Genomic DNA, 17,112 nt, shown 5'->3' on the forward strand with positions numbered 1-17,112 from the left:
CAGTTTTGGGAGGGAAGTAGAGAGGTGAGTGCTGTGATGCCGTATAGCCATGAGAGTGAGCATGAACAAGTCAAAGCCTTGTCCTAAGTAGATTGCTGCTTCAGACTGCAGTATGGAAAGATGTGAAAATGTGTTGCTTAGGAAACTCTTAACCAACCTAGTCTGCTCCACCATCAGAGAAATCGAACATGCTTCCTCCAGTCTAACTAGTCTTACGCTAGTTATAGGGCTGAAGTGATAATAATAATTAAATGCCAGGGCATGGTGGTGTGCACTTAGAATTCCAGGAGGCAGGGTTATCACTGCAAGTTGGAGACCAATCCTGGTTATATGAGACCCTGTCTCAAAATAAACAAATAAATAAAACCAGGCAAATTACTGGTGTGACTGGGGCAAGAATTGAAACTTTAGGGTCAGCTTGGACAATTTAGTGAGATTTTTTTCCCTTAAAACAATACTAGTAATAATATGTATCCCTGGCTGACCTGGAATTCAATATGTATTCTAGGCTGGCTTGAGTTCACATAGATCCACCTGCCTCTGCCTCTGGAGTGCTAGCATTAAAGGTGTGCGTCACTATACTCAGACAAAATCATCTTTGTTTTATACACCTCATCTCCCAAAACATTTTTTGAAATTTTATTTCATTTAAATTATTTATTTATTTATATCTTATGCATGGCTATTTTGCCTACATAGATGTCTGTGCATCACGTGCATGCAATGCCTGTGGAGGCCAGAAGGGGGCATTAGATCCCCTGGAACTCAGGTCCTTTAAAAAAGTGGCCAGTGCTCTTAACCAACGAGCTCAAAAAGACTCCTTTAAAAACCCCAAATAATCTGGAGGTAGATTACCTATTAGCAGATGCATGGCCCATGGTTTAATATCCAGTACCTAGAAAACCAGATTAAATCATAACACACTCTTCATGTGCCAATTACTTTACACACACTGTTTCATTTAATTCTACAACCCACTTTGAGGTAGATACTACTCTTCCACTTTACAGATGGGGAGACTGAGTCTGAATCCAGAACTGTTCATCCCAGTGGTAGTGCTGTGTTTTTGTTTTTGAGAACATGCAAATTGGGGGTGGAAAGGTGCCTGAGAAAGTATCCCGGCAGTTCTCAGCCAAATCTATTCACCATGTATCATTTCTCAGCCACAAGAAGTTTCACCTGAAATCACTTGCAGCAAGATGTCTGAGAATTGAAGTGGAAATCAATAAGTGATTCTCCACTGCCACTACTTACAGCATCCTCAGATCAAATTCCTGTGTTCTCTCTAAGGGGTTAGGGAGAGGAAGATGAGGTGACTCAGTGCCCCTGTTCCCTCCCTCGCACTGTAAAAAACATGAGGCAGTCCTTGGTGCAACAGACTGTCACACTCCCCTGCCTGTTTAAGGAGTGACAATATGGAAGGCAGATGGCAGATGCATGGATGCCACACTGTTGCGTTTCAGTTAAATATTGCTTGGTGTTATTTTTTTTTTTTTCTTGTAAACCTCCCAAATAAAATCGCTTGCCTTCCTGAGTTAGAAGTGTTAGCATGTCTTTTCTTTAAATATCTGTGCATGGCTGTTTTTTTCCCTGCCAATTTGTCACCATCTGTAACCCTCCCTTTATGAGACCGTCTGATGACAGCAATTATCTTGGAGAGTAAAAGTGCCATCTTGAAGCAATGTGTAAGGGTGACATTAGTGTGAGCTGTGTGTACAGTGCATGCTGCCCTAACTCTTGGAATGTGCTTGTGTATGTCCCCAACGACAGTGGGCTTTTGTATATATGCATTGTGAATCTTCAGTGTAGTGGCTTCTGAGTTTCTCGGTGTGCACTTGTGCTTGAAGTCTGTGTGCTGTTGTATATGTCCTGTGGACACTTGTGTAGGCGTGAACTGCCGGCGGCATCTATCTATATGTGCCCGCTGTAAAAAGACCCTGCAGAGAGACTAGTAGGTAAAAAGGCTCCTCACAAGGGCATGATTCCTCTATAGTGTTTAAAAGTGTTGGAGAAGGCCTGCAATTTGGAGAGTCCGGGTAAAGAATATTAGCAGGGAGGGATTGGGCCTCAACCAAAGGAAAACAAATTATGGGTGGCATGTCTAAGGGGCTCTCAGGCTTGATAGAGAGCAGCAGTTGCGGAACGCAATATCCTTGCTATCGGTCTGGGCGCTGATGCTGGCGGGGAGCCACGAGCGTTCCGCCCCTCCCCCTCGCTCCCACCCCCGGGCGCGCCGCTGGGTGAGGGAGACTTGGGAAAGCCGGGGCTGCCGTGGCCAAGCCAGGGGCTGCAGAATTGGCTGTGATGGAAGGCCTCGCCAGAGCTCAGCGGGTGGCCTGGACCGTAGTTCCTGGGCGGGTCAACCTCGCCCAGCCCTAAGGCGCGGCCGGGCCCTGCTCCACACCACCATGAACGTTGCGCTGCACGAGCTGGGTGGCGGAGGCAGCGTGAGTGGTGGCCTTGGGCTCCTGGGGAGAGGACCCATGGGAAGAGGGCACGAAGTGTGGAGGGGCGGGTGTGAGTGAGCTGGCGGCCTCTGGCAGGGACTCCGACTTGCGGAAATGGGGGCTTCTTATGCGGGCTAGAGAGGAATGGTGTCAGGGGAGCCCAGCTGGAGAGCTGGGCACCTGGGAAGGACCCTCTCTGTAGGTAGGAGGAAGCTGGCCCAGCGAGGGGCACCCGGGCAGGGCCTTGAGCAAACGGCCCAGCTGCCTGACCTCAGTTGTCGCTCCTGAACTGTTTGCAGATGGACTACAAACGAGCTAAGCTTCGAGATGAAGAAGCACCGGAGACTCCAATAGGAGGCAGGGCCACCCCGGACTCACTGGAGGTAGGCCAGGGGGTTCCCTCTTTCTCCTCAGGCCTCACCCTTGGCATGATGCCTGCCATAACCTCTTCTGGTGGGTCGCCTACCCCGGTTTCCGCTCCATCTCTGGCTTCTGCACCAGGACTAGGGTGAGGAGATTCAAAGCCATGACGTTGCACAAATAGGCTCCTCTGCCCCTTTGCTCTTGGGCCCCGACATTAACCCCACTAGACTGTAGAAACAGGCTGTGCCTTCATCCCTTTATTTGCTAGGAGGGCTTCTGTGATCCCGGGTCCCTGCAATGCAGCTGCTCAATTGCACCCTGTCCTGTGTTCCCCAGGTGGGGTTCCAGAAGAGGACAAGACGACTCTTTGGTTCACACACACAGCTGGAGCTGGTCTTGGCAGGCCTCTCTCTAGTGCTGGCTGCCCTTCTTTTGGGCTGCCTCGTGGCTCTGTGGGTCCAGTACCACAGAGGTAGGTGGGTCCACACCTGTCAGGAATCCTCTTAGCTGTGGGGGTTAGAAATGGAAGGGCCTCTAAACATTTTCCCAACTTCCTGATGTCATTGCCTTCTCAAAAGGTTTTCTTCTTCCATCCTGATTGACAGTCTCCAACCTTCCACTGTGTCTCCCTCTGCAGACCCAGCCCATAGCACTTGCCTCACAGAAGCCTGCATTCGTGTGGCTGGAAAAATTCTAGAATCTCTGGACCGTGAGGTGAGCCCATGTCAGGACTTTTATCAGTTCTCCTGTGGAGGCTGGATTAGAAGAAACCCTTTGCCCAATGGGCGTTCTCGATGGAATACCTTTAACAGCCTCTGGGACCAGAACCAGGCCATACTGAAGCACCTACTTGGTGAGTGATGGCTTTAGGAATGCTGTGCCCATCTTAGGCTTCACATCTAGCACATGGTCAAGCACTTGTTGGGTACTCAATAAATATCCACGAGTGAAGAACTACACAGATTACTCTGTGATGCTACTGAGGGAGACTATGCAGAGAGCAGGAGCTCTTGATAAGCAGAGCTGGGTTAGACAAGGCAGGCCTCTAAGAATAACAGGCTTCTGTGAGGGTTTCCACAAGCACAGGAGGGAGAAAGCCCCAACTGCTCTTTCGGTCTCCATTGGTGGTGCACACCTTTAATCCCAGTACTAGAGGCAGAGGTGAGTGGATCTCTATGAATTCTAGGTCAGCCTGGTGGATAGAGTGAGTTCCAGGACAGCCAGGGTTACTACATAGTGAGACCCTGTTTCAAAATCCCTGTACTCGGGAAGCAGGTGAATCTCTGTAAGTTTGAGGCTAGTGTGGTGTAGTAAGTTCCAGGCCAACCAGGAGTATATAGTGAGACTACTTCGGGGGGGGGGGGGGGGGAGAAGAAGAAGCTGTCTTGCTAATGTATGCCAATAATTCCATTTACTGAGGCAGGAGGATTGGAAGGTCAAGGCCAGCCTGGACAACTTATTAAGAGCTTATTTTTGACTTTACCAAAAGTAGAAAGAGAACTGGGATTATAGCTCAGTGGGAGGGTACTTGTCTAGCATGTGAAAGGTCCTAAATTCAGTCCCCAGTACCACAAAATACACACACACACACACACACACACACACACACACACGAGCAAAGAGGAATGAAGGCCAAAGGCTCCTCTGCAGAAGTTAATCTAACTCCCTGGACCCAACTCTGTTTTCTGCCCATTGCAGAGAATACCACTTTCAATTCCAGCAGTGAAGCTGAGTGGAAAACACGGCGCTTCTACCTGTCCTGCTTACAGCTGGAGCGCATTGAGAAGCTAGGAGCCCAGCCACTTCGAGACCTCATTGACAAGGCAGGGGCACTGGGTGGGCTTGGGGCAAGAGGAGTGAGTAGTGGGGACAGAATTCAGTCCAAGGAAGCTTTGAGAATCCCTGGACCAGAGATGTCACTTATGATCTCTCCCTAGATCGGTGGTTGGAACATCACAGGGCCTTGGGATGAGGACAACTTCATGGAGGTGCTAAAGGCGGTAGCAGGGACTTATAGAGCCACTCCATTCTTCACCATCTACGTCAGTGCTGATTCTAAAAGTTCCAACAGCAATGTCATCCAGGTGCCTGGCTGGGAAAGGGTAGGGACTCATGGAACCTTTGCCAAGTGAGCAGATTCCCCTCTTCCTGACAGGCAGGCTGAATACCTTTCTCCCTTCCCCATGCACAGGAGTCTTGGGCTTCAGTGGGAAAGACTAACCTTTACTTGTTGTCATTGCAGGTGGACCAGGCTGGGCTTTTCCTGCCCTCTCGAGATTACTACCTAAATAGAACTGCCAATGAGAAAGTAAGGCACATCCTAGAACTGTTGTCCCTGTCCTTTGCAGAGATGGCTAATCCCTATAACATTTACTCTTTGCCTAGGGTCAGAGTGGGAAGGTGAGCCTGTTGTGCTGCCCAGCAAACAGGCTGTCCTTTATTCTTTCCCTGATTCTCTTCTTCCTTCTCCTCTTTCCTCCATTCCTTTCTTCCTATTATTTCTATCAGGAAAAAATCTTTTCTTTCTTTTTGTGGTCCTGGGAATCAAACCCAGGGCCTCGTACATGCTAGGCAAGCATTCTATCATTGAGCCCTGGGAAGACTTTCATGTGTATTTTCTGTATGCCGGATGCTCTGAAGCATTTCTGAGATGTAAGGTTTAGAGTCACAGGAAGTTCTTGGTATCAATAGGCTTGTGGATCTAAGTGTCTGAGAACAACACTCAAATGGTCTCTAGACCTTAGTGAGGTCACATTTGAGTTGGGCCCTATAAAAGCAAAGAGGTGGGCAACACCGTGGCTAAGCAGGTAAAGGCACTTGCTGCCAAGCTTGATGACCTGAATCAAATCCCTAGGACACATGAGGAAAGGAAAGAACTGTCAAGATTTCCTTTGACCTCTGCACACATGCAAACACACCACAGAGAGAGAGAGAGAGAGAGAGAGAGAGAGAGAGAGAGAGAGAGAGCTCTTTTGCTGTTGTAACTGGTCTCTCTGAGGCTGGTCACTCATCTGTAAATAGGGAAGCATTGGTTTGAGGTGCGGCAGTCTTCCAGTGTAAAGCTGATAGTTCAGGGAGTCTCTCAATCTAGACAGGTGAGTTTGGGAAACGTGGGCACCTTCTGTGTGAGAGGTCAGTAGGCAGTGACAGAAGTTGATGAAGTGCTGGAGAGGACAGTGTGAAAGGAGCCAGAAGCCTAGGGCTCCTCCTTTAACAGACAAGGTGTGGGAGAGGTGGGAGAGAGGAGAGATGTTTGGGTGTCCAGGGCAGTGGAAGAAAGAGCATCTTGCTGAGTAACCCACTGGAGAGCCCTGTGTCCTTCTGCTTTCTGCCATGCCTTCATTAACATTGCCCGGACTTCTCAGCCAGACCCTCCTCTAGGCAAGGGTGCCTAAGATTGCTGCTGTTCCCTCAGTGGTGGAGATGATATGAAGCATCTTGTGATACAGTTCCAATTACAGTCATTGGGAGACAACCACAGAGGACAAACAGGACGTTGCAATTTGTGTCCAGCTGGGAACTAGCTGACTGAGGGTGAGGGTAGGCTAAACTGAGGAAGAGGGGGTGCACAGAGAAAGCAGCTCAGACAGGCTCTGAGGAAGGAAGGTGAATGGCCTGTTGGCAGACTGAAGGAGACAGGAAATGAAATAGGGGAAGTTGACCCAGTCCTTCTGGACAGGTATTTAGAATTTAGGCACTTTTTTTTTTTTTTTGAGATGGGGTCTTATAATGTATCTCAGGCTGGTCTTAACCCCTGGACTTTAGTGATTTTTATTGCCCCAGCCTCCAGTGCTAGGACTATATACACACATTACATTACCAGAGCTGACAAGTTTAGGCTTCGTCCCAAAAGAAGGGAATTGGGCTCCTGGAGAGATGGCCTAGCAGGTACATGTTTTGATTCCCAGTCCCACAAGGTGGCATAAGACAACCAAGTCTCAAGAGCTGTCCTCTCTCTCACATGAGTGGCAGGCCATGCCTACATACATGCTTATATGCGTATGTGTTATGTGCAGGAGAATGAAAGGAAGAAACATTGCCCATTGCTTTGGGGAAAGCCTTGTATTTGATTCTCATTGCATCACTGGCCTCCTTAGGCAGGAAGTCCCTTGCCATAATGTAGGGGAAGAGGTAGTGCAGTGGCTAAGACAGGACGAAGACTAGGGGTGTGGAGGATTGAAGGCTCTGAGTTAAGTTTTAAGCTGAGGACAAGGAGTTAGGGAAAGTTACATGTGCCAGGTCCTTATCTGGGTTAACTATCTCCCTTAGAAGCTAGAATAGGTGAAAGATTGATATCTTCCACACCAGCAGCAATAAAGAGAGTGGGGAAAAGGAGGAATTTTGTAGTATAAAGAATGAGTATCACCAGGTAGTGGTGGCACACACCTTTAATCCCAGCACTTGGGAGGCAGAAGCAGGTGGATCTCTGTGAGTTTGAGGCCAGCCTGGTCTACAGAGTGAGTCCCAGGACAGCCAGGCTACACAGTGAAACCCTGTCTCCAAAAGTTGAAACGGTCAGGCAGAGGTGGTGCATGCCTTTGATCCCAGCACTTGGGAGGCAGGTGGATCTCTGTGAGTTTGAGACCTGGTCTACAAGAGCTAGTTCATGACAGGCTCCAAAGCCACAGAGAAACCCTGTCTTGAAAAACAAAACCAAACAAACAAACAAAAAAGGCAAAACAACAATAACAACAAAAGAATGAATATCAAGGGATCAAAAATTTTTCAATGAAGAAAAGAGATGGCCTTTAGCATTAAGTGAGCCCTGAGTGGGACTTCAAGTCAGGAGTGGTCTGTGCTTGTAATTCTAGTCCTTGAAAGCTAAAGTAGGAGAATTGTAAGTTCAAAACCACTCTGGGCTATACAGTGAGACACTGTCTTCAAAAGAGCAGGCACAGAGGTTGTTGCTGACAGAGCTGATGATCTATCTGTATGTGATTTTCCTTTTCTGTAACACTCAGTGATTACCTATCATAGGGAAGACATTGTATTTGCACCCAAGATTCCAGTGTTGAACAAAGCAAATAGACCTTGTTCTGATGGTACCGCCTGAGTTCGTGCTGGGCCCAGGCAGTGCTCAGGTTTCCACCATATTCTGACAGGAGTCCTTACCTCATCACCTCAAGCCTGCTTCCTCTATGGGAATTGGAAATAATACAGATTTTATGGAGTTGTGAGGGTGTGGGGCAAGGTACATTATACGTAAATCCCTAAGTCATCTGGTCAGTGGATACATAATAGTCAGTATAAATATTTCTTCTCTGTACTTTTACTTTCCCCTGGATACAAGGGAGGGTGAGAAAAGCACATGTGAGGCATGTTAGGATGAGAGGTAGAGAAGAGTAGCTGTAAAAGTACATAGCCCTGATGGACTGGGGCAATTAGAAGGGCGTTAGGAAGTGAAAAGGCAAAGGACTATGGGAGTCCATCCATTGGGTAAATATTTACAGGGGGCCACTTCTGTGCTTGGCACTAATCCAGACTCTTCGGATTTAGTGGTGAACAGCTGACAAAATTTAAACAGTGTCCACTGAGGGAAATAGATGATAAATGCACAGGTAATTAAGCAAGTCAGAGCAGACAGTGGCAGCAACGGACCAGAAATTAAACAGAGAGACTTTCATAAAGCCAAAGAAATGGTGGAAAGAAGCGAGGGCCAGAGCACAACTTAGTCTTGGGCTGGGCTTGTTACTGGCTTTGAGGATGCTCGGGGCCTTCACAGGTGCTTACAGCCTACCTGGACTACATGGAGGAGCTGGGAATACTGCTGGGTGGCCAGCCTGCCTCTACCCGGGAGCAGATGCAGCAAGTCCTGGAGCTGGAGACACAACTGGCTAACATCACTGTGCCCCAGGACCAGCGGCGTGATGAGGAAAAGATATATCACAAGATGAGCATCTCAGAGCTGCAGGTGGGGCAGGCAGGGAACTAGAGACATTAGCAAGAGGTTAGCTCTTAATACAGACCACCCTCTTCCCTTATCTTCCTGGGGCAGCCAGTCCTTTCCCTATTCCCTGCTTTTGTGAGCGGTCCAGTTGTATCTCTCTATACTGGAAAGAAAAATGGTCAACATTTCAAGCCACCTTCCTCAAGGCCATTCTTTAGTCTTCTTGTTGTTGCCTTGGACTATATAAAGGGATTGTGTTTAAAATGTTTAGCCAGGCATGGTCATTAACATCTGTAACCCCAAATATTGGGAGACTGAGTCAGGAGGAGGATTTCTGTGAGTTCCAGGCCAACCTGGGCTACAATGTGAGACCCTGCCTCAAGCAAGCAAGCAAACAGAATAACAAATTGATGAATTATCTACAAAATAATCAGAATGTGTAAGGAAGTATCTCCTAATGCCCTCTCCTGTGCCAGCCCTTTTGGTGTTGAATTATGTAAAGACTAGGAAAAAGGAGATTCTAGAGAGAAGCCAGGTATGTGGCGTGTGTCGAGAAAGTCCTGTTTTATCAACTTTCATGAAAATATTTGAATTTCTATGCCTAAGCTGAATATCACACATAGTGGCTTTCCTTGTATAATAAGTGTTTCAGCTCCCAAACTGCAGGGCATTCAGACCTGGAAAAGCATTTGACACAAGAAGGGGGTCCCCGAGCAGCCAGTAACTGTTACTATGGCAATGGGAAAGATGCCCAGGCTGTAGCAAATCAGTGGGGGAAAGAGTCTGTTGGGAGCCCAGTGGGAAGGCAGGGAAGCCTGAAGAGTTTCTGCTTTCAGACTCTAGCACCCTCCATGGACTGGCTGGAGTTCCTTTCTTTCTTGTTGTCACCACTGGAGTTGGGTGACTCTGAGCCTGTGGTGGTGTATGGGCTTGAGTATTTACAACAGGTGTCGGCGCTCATCAACCGTACAGAACCAAGGTGTGACTGGGGAATGGGAGTGGTGTCGGGGTGGGGGTGGGGTGCTGGTCGTGGTGGGGACTCTGGGCTCTGGAGATTCCTGGAAGGATCAACCACAGTGAATTGGCACACAGACTGAGTGATAAGACCCTGAGCCTTCCAAACTTCAGATCAGAATGCCTGTGGACTCTTCCCCTGGGCAGTGCCAGGCGATCCCTCTGTGACCTCTATTCCCTCACCTTGCTCCTAGCTGATTTTTGTGGGCACTTGTGTCCCAGAGTAAGTCTTCAGGACCCCTTCCCACACACCTCTCAGGACTCCTGTAGCCTGCATGGTCCTGGGGATGGGTTGGGGAGGGGAAAGGTTTCCCCACATGTCTTTCCTTTATTTTCTGCTATGGAAATAGCATCCTGAACAATTATCTAATTTGGAACCTGGTGCAGAAGACAACTTCGAGCCTTGACCAACGCTTTGAGTATGCACAGGAGAAGTTACTGGAGACCCTCTATGGCACCAAGAAGGTGGGCTCTCTGACTTTGCTTCCTTTCTGAACAAACCTAGCTACTGCACTGTCCACAGTGTGTCTGGAATATTTTCTCCATGGTACAGAGTTCAGAATCAAGAGGTCATAATTTCCAATCTTGGCTCCTTCATATTTTAGCCTGTCGAACCTTGGGGATGTGAGCAATGGCTCCATTTCTGCATTTGTAACAGGAATGTATTTCAAGGCTGGCTCAAGTTAATGTTGGTGTGTGTTGTATGTGCGTGTTCAGCTTTGATGTTGACGATGGAGATGACCAAGTGCTGTTCTTCATTTTGGGGCCTTGTTAAGTATAGAGAGTAAAACTGCAAACAAATGTGTGTAGTTTGAGAGTATTAGTTGTTCACAATGAGTGAAGTTGGGACAGGTACACTATGTGGGAAGCAAAGAGAGAGGTAACAGGAAAATTTTCTCAGAAGATGCCATGTGTGGAATAAGATCCTGAGAAAGCAGGGAAGAAGGGCATTCTGGGCATAAGGAACACACATGCACATTCAGAGGCCTGGCAGGAACTTGAGAACAAGGCTGCAGACTGTTTGGTAAGGTGGGCAAGTGACCTCTGTGCAAGGTGGTGGTAGTGCATTCCTGTAATCCCAGCACTTGGGAGGCAGAGGCAGGCTAATCTCTGTGAGTTCAAGGCCAGCCTGGTCTTGAGCAAGTTCTAGGACAGTCAGAGCTGTTACACAGAGCAACTGTCTTGAAAATTATAACAAGACAAAAACAACAAGAGAAGACTGACTATGATGATAGTGCTTTAGCACAGGAAAATACACAAGATATGATGAGAGTGAACTAGTAATGAGGAGCGACAGACTGGATCGGGAGGGAGGCAATAGAGGAAGCTGGAATGAAGATCAGAAAGACTGAATTGTAGAACTGAGAAAAGAAACTTCTAAACTTAGGCCAGCAAGAAGGCTCAGAACAGCTGGGCGGTGGGGTTGTACACCTTTAATCCTAGCACTAGGGAGGTAGAGGTAGGTGGATCTCTGTGAGTTCAAGGCCAGCCTGGTCTATAGACCAAGTTCCAGGACAGCCAGGGCCACATAAAGAAACCCTATCTCAAAAAAAAAAAAAAAAAAAAAAAAAAAAAAGATGGCTCAGAACAGCTGGTAAAGACATTTTGGACACCAAGCCTGATGACCTGAGTTTGATTCCCAAGTCCCACATGGAGGCTTCTGACCTCCACACTCGGACCATGGTAGGCCAGAGTGTTCCCCACCCCTGAAAAGTAAACATAATAATAAAAAAAAAGGTCTATAGTCCGAGGGAGACTATTGGGTACACATAGCAGGACTGAGAACTGGGAATGAAGTGAGTGGGACACCTAGTTCTTCTCTGCTGAAGCTTTGCTTCTGGGTCGTCGTAGTTTGAGATATCACCTTACCTGTCTCTGGAGTCTGAAGGAGAGATGGCACCCTAAGCCCAGGAGTCTGCTCCCAGTGGAGAGGCTTAGCCCCAGAGAGGGAGAGAGGTCTTCAGACCAGAGGTCAGTGCTCTCTCTGGGGACCCTGCTCTTTGTCCCTACAGTCCTGTACACCAAGATGGCAGACCTGCATCTCCAATACAGATGATGCCCTTGGCTTCGCTCTGGGTTCACTCTTCGTGAAGGCCACATTTGACCGACAAAGCAAGGAAATTGTGAGTCTTCGGGCTTCTAAAACAATCCTTTGATCTGTTTATATATCTACTGGTATATATGTGTATGCATAGAAAGACTGGGAAGGGAGTTCATTAAACAGCAAATTGGGTGGTGGGATTATGAGGCCTTGGGTTTCTTAAAGTTTTCTGTAATTATACAAATTCTTTTTTTTTTTTAGACAGGGTTTCTTTTTGTAGTCCTGGCCATCCTGGAACTCGATTTGTAGACCAGGTTGGCCTCAAACTAAGAGATCCACCTGCCTCTGCCTCCCCAGTGCTAGGATCAAAGGGGTGCACCATCACCAGGCTTATACAAGTTCTTATACTGGGTTTATGTTACCTATATGATTATCAAAAATAATACTAAGAGTAATAATAGGTATGCTTAAGTATTAGATGTTTATGGGAGAGTTGTTTATAAGAAGAAATGAAACAAGCATGAAAGGAAAATAAATAATAGAATGGACTATGATTCCACTTTAATTTTTTAATTAATTTATTTTTATTTTATGCGAATTGATGTTTTACCTGAATGTATGTCTATGTGAGGTGAGACAGTTGTGAGCTGCCATGTATGTACTGGGAATTGAACCTGGGTCCTCTGGATGAGTAGCCAGTGTTCCCAACCACTGAGCCATCTCTCCAGCCCCATGATTCTACTTTTAAACTGAAGATAAATTTCTTACTTATTTAAAAAAAATTTTTTTTTGGTTTTCCAAGACAGGAAAACCTGGCTGTACTGAAACTCGCTCTGGAGACCAGGCTGACCTTGAACTCTGAAATCTTCCTGTATCTGCCTCTAAAGTTCTAGGATTCAAGGCATGTCCCACCACTGCCCAGCTGGAATTTAGTTTTTTAAATTAAACAACTATGCCTGGCTTTAATTTTTAGCTTAAAAAAAGAAACTGGTGGTGCCAGCATTGCATCCGGAGCCCTTAACATGTTTGACAAGTTTGTTACTCCCAAGCAAGAAACCCAACCATGAGCTGAGACTGGCCTACTATCCTCTATTGTAGACCAGGCTGGCCTCAGACTTGTGGCCCTTGATGGTCCTTCTGCCTCTGCCTTCCATACCTGGTGGAGTGATACATTTTTAAGCAGGACAAAAGTAGATTGCAAAAATATATACATGTTGCATAACATAGCTCCATATTTTGTAAGACTTTCTGGGCCAGGAAAAAACACTAGGAATAGCCAGACTACTAAAAGAAGATAGCTGTGTGAAGAGATTACAAATGTTTGGTTTTCTTCAATTTTCAATTGTGCAAATTCTGTTCATGCATGTCTTTCTGTGTAGTATATGAAGCTATAATATTAATGCACTTAACTGCCAATTCAAATGTTTATATTTAATTAATTAGAAAAAAGCCACCCACAATAACACTACTGTCACCTGTGGTGCATCTCACCCTGCTAGACAGCCTTTCTTCAGGAGTCTTCATAATCCCATGATTCTAGGATAGACTCCGATGGTGCCTGAGGATGGATTGGGGGGAGTAGAGAGGCAATAAGTACAGGGGGAGGCTGACTTGTGACCCTCCCTCCCAGGCCGAGGGGATGATCAGTGAAATCCGGTCTGCTTTTGAGGAGACCCTGGCAGAGCTGGTTTGGATGGACGAGAAGACCCGGCTGGCAGCCAAGGAGAAAGTGAGCCATGCTGTGTATGGGGCGCCATCTTGAGGTGATAATAGAGAATACAGTTTTTCTGCACACAGGGAGGGAAATCCTTAATATAGTCTCTTCAGGCAGATGCCATCTATGATATGATCGGTTTCCCTGACTTCATCTTGGAGGCCAAAGAGCTGGATGATATTTATGATGGGGTGAGTACCCCTTTACACAGCACTAACCTTCAGAATCATGGGCCATTATTCCCCAGCCTCAGTAATCGAAGTTCAAGCTCGCCTCTGTAGAGTAGACACAAGCAATTAGATTGTTTAAGTATGGGTTCTGTGCCAGACATGGGACAGATGGCAGTAAAATATAGCATTACTGAGTGTAGGGATTTGGAGTGCAGACTAACTTGATCATGTTCCTACTCTGGCTAAGTTTGGACAGGATGACTTTGAACCTCAGTTTCATCTGTAAAATGGGGCTTTAACAGTACTCAACTCACAGGATGATAAGAATAAAAGAAATGTATGTTTAAAAAATGACCTGGGGTGGGGAGGGGCTGGAGAGACGGCTCAGGGATTAAGAGCACTGCCTGCTTTTCCAGAGGTCCTGAATTCAATTTCCAGAAACCACATTGAATCACAATCATCAATAATGAAATTTGGTGCCCTCTTCTGGCTTGCAGGCATACATGCAGGTAGAACACTGTATATGTGATGAAGAAATCTAAATAAATCTTAAAACAACAAAAAATGTCAGACAGCGGTGCTGCACACCCTAAATCCCAGAGGCAGGTGAATCTGAGTTTGAAGCCAGCCTGATCTATACAGCAAGTTCCAAGACAGACAGGGCTACACAGAGAAACCCTGTAAGGGGGTTTGAGGGGGTGGCCCATGCTTTTAATCCCACAGCACTTAGGAAGTAGAGGCAGGTAGATCTCTGTGAATTCAAGGCCAGCCTAGTCCTCATAGTAAATACTAACAGTGAGACTCTTCCTCAATTTTTTTTAAAGCAACAAAAATCCAAAACAACACTTGAAGTATAAGTACCTTTAAAATGTTGTCAATTGGCTGTTTACTTCCATTTTACAGTGAAGGAGACTGAGGTTTGCTTGCAAAGGTCCTCTGGAGCTCTCACCTTCTCCAACATGTCTCTTGCTTTTTCCTCCCACTATTCCCATAGTATGAAGTCTCTGAAGATTCTTTTTTCCAAAACATGTTGAATCTGTACAACTTCTCTGCTAAGGTGATGGCTGACCAGCTCCGCAAACCTCCCAGCCGAGACCAGTGAGAATGGAGGGGCAGACAAGGGGCAGCCAGAGAGGTAGACCAGGGTTTCGGGGGTGGGGTGAGGAGTGGTCCAATGCCCTTGCAGGAGGCAGGCAGGGCAGGCCTGAGCTGGGGAGCATGAAGAGAGTAAGGAACCCCAGCCTGCATCTTCCTCCCCCAGGTGGAGCATGACGCCACAGACGGTGAATGCTTACTACCTTCCAACGAAGAATGAAATTGTCTTCCCTGCTGGCATCTTGCAGGCCCCCTTCTATGCTCACAACCACCCAAAGTGTGTCTGAGGCAGGAGGGTCTGGGTGGGGGGGGGGGCTGGCCACGCAGGTGAAACAGGAGAAGAGATGGAATCAGGAGAAACTCTTGCCATGGTTTTATTCTGCATTCCTCATCTACTAGGGCCTTGAACTTTGGTGGCATCGGCGTGGTGATGGGCCATGAGTTGACACATGCCTTTGATGATCAAGGTGGGGGTCCGGTCTATAATTTCCAGTTATTATTGCAGGGATTTGGGATGTTGGGGACAAGGCCTAGGAACCCTGGTGTCTCCTGATCCAGGTTGGTTGGGGTATTTGTTGTCCTATTGATGGGATGCAAAGGTGATTTCTTGTCAGGGCGTGAGTATGACAAAGAAGGAAATCTGCGTCCTTGGTGGCAGAATGAGTCACTGACAGCTTTCCAGAATCATACAGCCTGCATGGAAGAACAGTACAACAAGTACCAGGTCAACGGAGAGAGGCTCAATGGACTCCAGACACTGGGGGAAAACATCGCAGACAACGGAGGTCTTAAGGCCGCTTATAATGTGAGTGGCCCAGGTCTCCCGGGCTGTGTATTAGGGTGCTTGGTGAAGTAGGCAGGCGCTGGCGGACTTGCTTCTTATTGTTCCCCTAGGCTTACAAAGCATGGTTGAGGACACATGGGGAGGAGCAGCAGCTGCCTGCTGTGGGGCTCACCAATCACCAGCTGTTCTTTGTGGGATTTGCTCAGGTATGGCCCCTCGGGAGAACTAGGTGTGTCTCCTGTCCACTCCCTCCAAAGGATGCCATTAGGAAAAGTTGGGGTCATGAAGGAAAGGTGCTGGGAAACAGGGCCACAGCTGCCAGATGGGAAATACATTGAGAGACAGCCTGTTGTCCAGAGCCCACGCAAGTAGCCTGAAGAGTGAAATCTTCAGTGGGATTTTATTTGAAAGGGAAGGGCTGCTGGCTTTAGTGGAGTGCATAGGAAGCATAGATCCCTTCCTGTTACTGTGGGGGAATATGGAGAAAGAGACTGTAGCTTGGGATTCAAAACGGCTTGTTCATGATTACCTAGGGATAAAATAAGTAGAGTTAGTACCCAGGCAGGGCCTCTTTCAAGTACTTTGCACCACAGCAAACAATCTTAAAGCCTTAAAACCTTCCCCCATAGCCACACCCGATATGTGGTGTGCAGATGCTCTTTAGAAACTTCAAGGAACTGAGGAGGCATGTCCCACTCCCTTGGAGCTGGCCAAGCCTCCTGCAGTGGCCCTGACAATTCCTGAGCTCACTCACCAGCTGGACCAAGATGGCTCTGCTGTAGCTGAAGCTATGGCCTAATTCAGCTCCACACTAGACACCATATGTCCCCATGTCTGTCCTGGCCCGCAGGTGTGGTGCTCGGTCCGCACACCAGAGAGCTCTCACGAGGGGCTGGTGACCGATCCCCACAGCCCTGCCCGTTTCCGAGTGCTGGGCACTCTCTCCAACTCCCGTGACTTCCTTCGGCACTTCGGCTGCCCTGTCGGCTCCCCCATGAACCCAGGGCAGCTGTGTGAGGTGTGGTAGACCTGTGTTGGGAGAGAAATGGGATTGAGGCCTCCGAGTTAGGAGAAAGTAAAGATCAGCTGGTACGGTTGTCTCTCCACATCACTAGTGACATGAATCTAGTCCCCACCACATCGTGCCTCTGCTTTGGGGGTGCCTGTGCCTCTAGCAGAGATCCTGCCATTCACTGTGACATCCTTTCATATGTCACCCTGGAGGAAGTCTAGGCAGAAGTACCAGTTCCTACAGAGAGGATTCTGTCTCTTTTGACTTCTTCAAGCTTACTCAATTTGGGGGCCAAGAGGATATGCCTGGGGCATGCCCATCTCTCCCCAGGCAAACTCAGTACTGTATGGAAGAGTTCAGCTCCCTTCATCCCCCACCCGCAGCTTCCCCCACCTATCCCTTTGTGCTCCTTCTAGTACTACTGCTACCCGCAAGGCCAGAACAACTGAACTTTGAGTGGAAGGCCAAGGGCTCTCTCCAGTGAGAGGAGAATGTGGAGAATGTAAATGTATAGTTTGTGCTTGTTCCCTGTGTTTCAGGGTGTGAGTCTTAGGGATGGCTGACTGTCGCTGGGCCAAAAAAAGC

General features: G+C 47.6%; 1 protein-coding gene across 3 annotated transcripts in view; it reads left to right on the plus strand.

The window, feature by feature from the left end:
• Ece2 (endothelin converting enzyme 2) overlaps positions 1-16,868 on the plus strand; it is a 32,312-nt gene extending 15,444 nt beyond the window's left edge. The window contains exons 1-19 of one of the 3 annotated variants that reach the window (XM_051191154.1): positions 2,146-2,447; positions 2,747-2,830; positions 3,147-3,282; positions 3,448-3,663; positions 4,509-4,633; positions 4,748-4,912; positions 5,053-5,118; positions 8,533-8,721; positions 9,534-9,676; positions 10,062-10,176; positions 11,724-11,834; positions 13,383-13,481; positions 13,580-13,657; positions 14,631-14,734; positions 14,898-15,008; positions 15,131-15,198; positions 15,346-15,536; positions 15,626-15,721; positions 16,366-16,868. In XM_051191154.1, coding sequence (XP_051047111.1) covers positions 2,175-2,447; positions 2,747-2,830; positions 3,147-3,282; positions 3,448-3,663; positions 4,509-4,633; positions 4,748-4,912; positions 5,053-5,118; positions 8,533-8,721; positions 9,534-9,676; positions 10,062-10,176; positions 11,724-11,834; positions 13,383-13,481; positions 13,580-13,657; positions 14,631-14,734; positions 14,898-15,008; positions 15,131-15,198; positions 15,346-15,536; positions 15,626-15,721; positions 16,366-16,542 — 2,547 coding nt within the window. In that variant the 5' untranslated portion in view covers positions 2,146-2,174 and the 3' untranslated portion in view covers positions 16,543-16,868. Of the gene's footprint in view, positions 1-2,145; positions 2,448-2,746; positions 2,831-3,146; positions 3,283-3,447; positions 3,664-4,508; positions 4,634-4,747; positions 4,913-5,052; positions 5,119-8,532; positions 8,722-9,533; positions 9,677-10,061; positions 10,177-11,723; positions 11,835-13,382; positions 13,482-13,579; positions 13,658-14,630; positions 14,735-14,897; positions 15,009-15,130; positions 15,199-15,345; positions 15,537-15,625; positions 15,722-16,365 lie in introns of those variants that run through there. The other 2 variants (XM_051191155.1, XM_051191156.1) reach the window with 2 other exon arrangements.
• Positions 16,869-17,112: the final 244 nt, after the last annotated feature.

This window comes from Phodopus roborovskii, unplaced genomic scaffold, assembly GCF_943737965.1.
Source record: "Phodopus roborovskii unplaced genomic scaffold, PHOROB, whole genome shotgun sequence".
In the NCBI taxonomy this organism is placed as follows: Eukaryota; Metazoa; Chordata; class Mammalia; order Rodentia; family Cricetidae; genus Phodopus; species Phodopus roborovskii.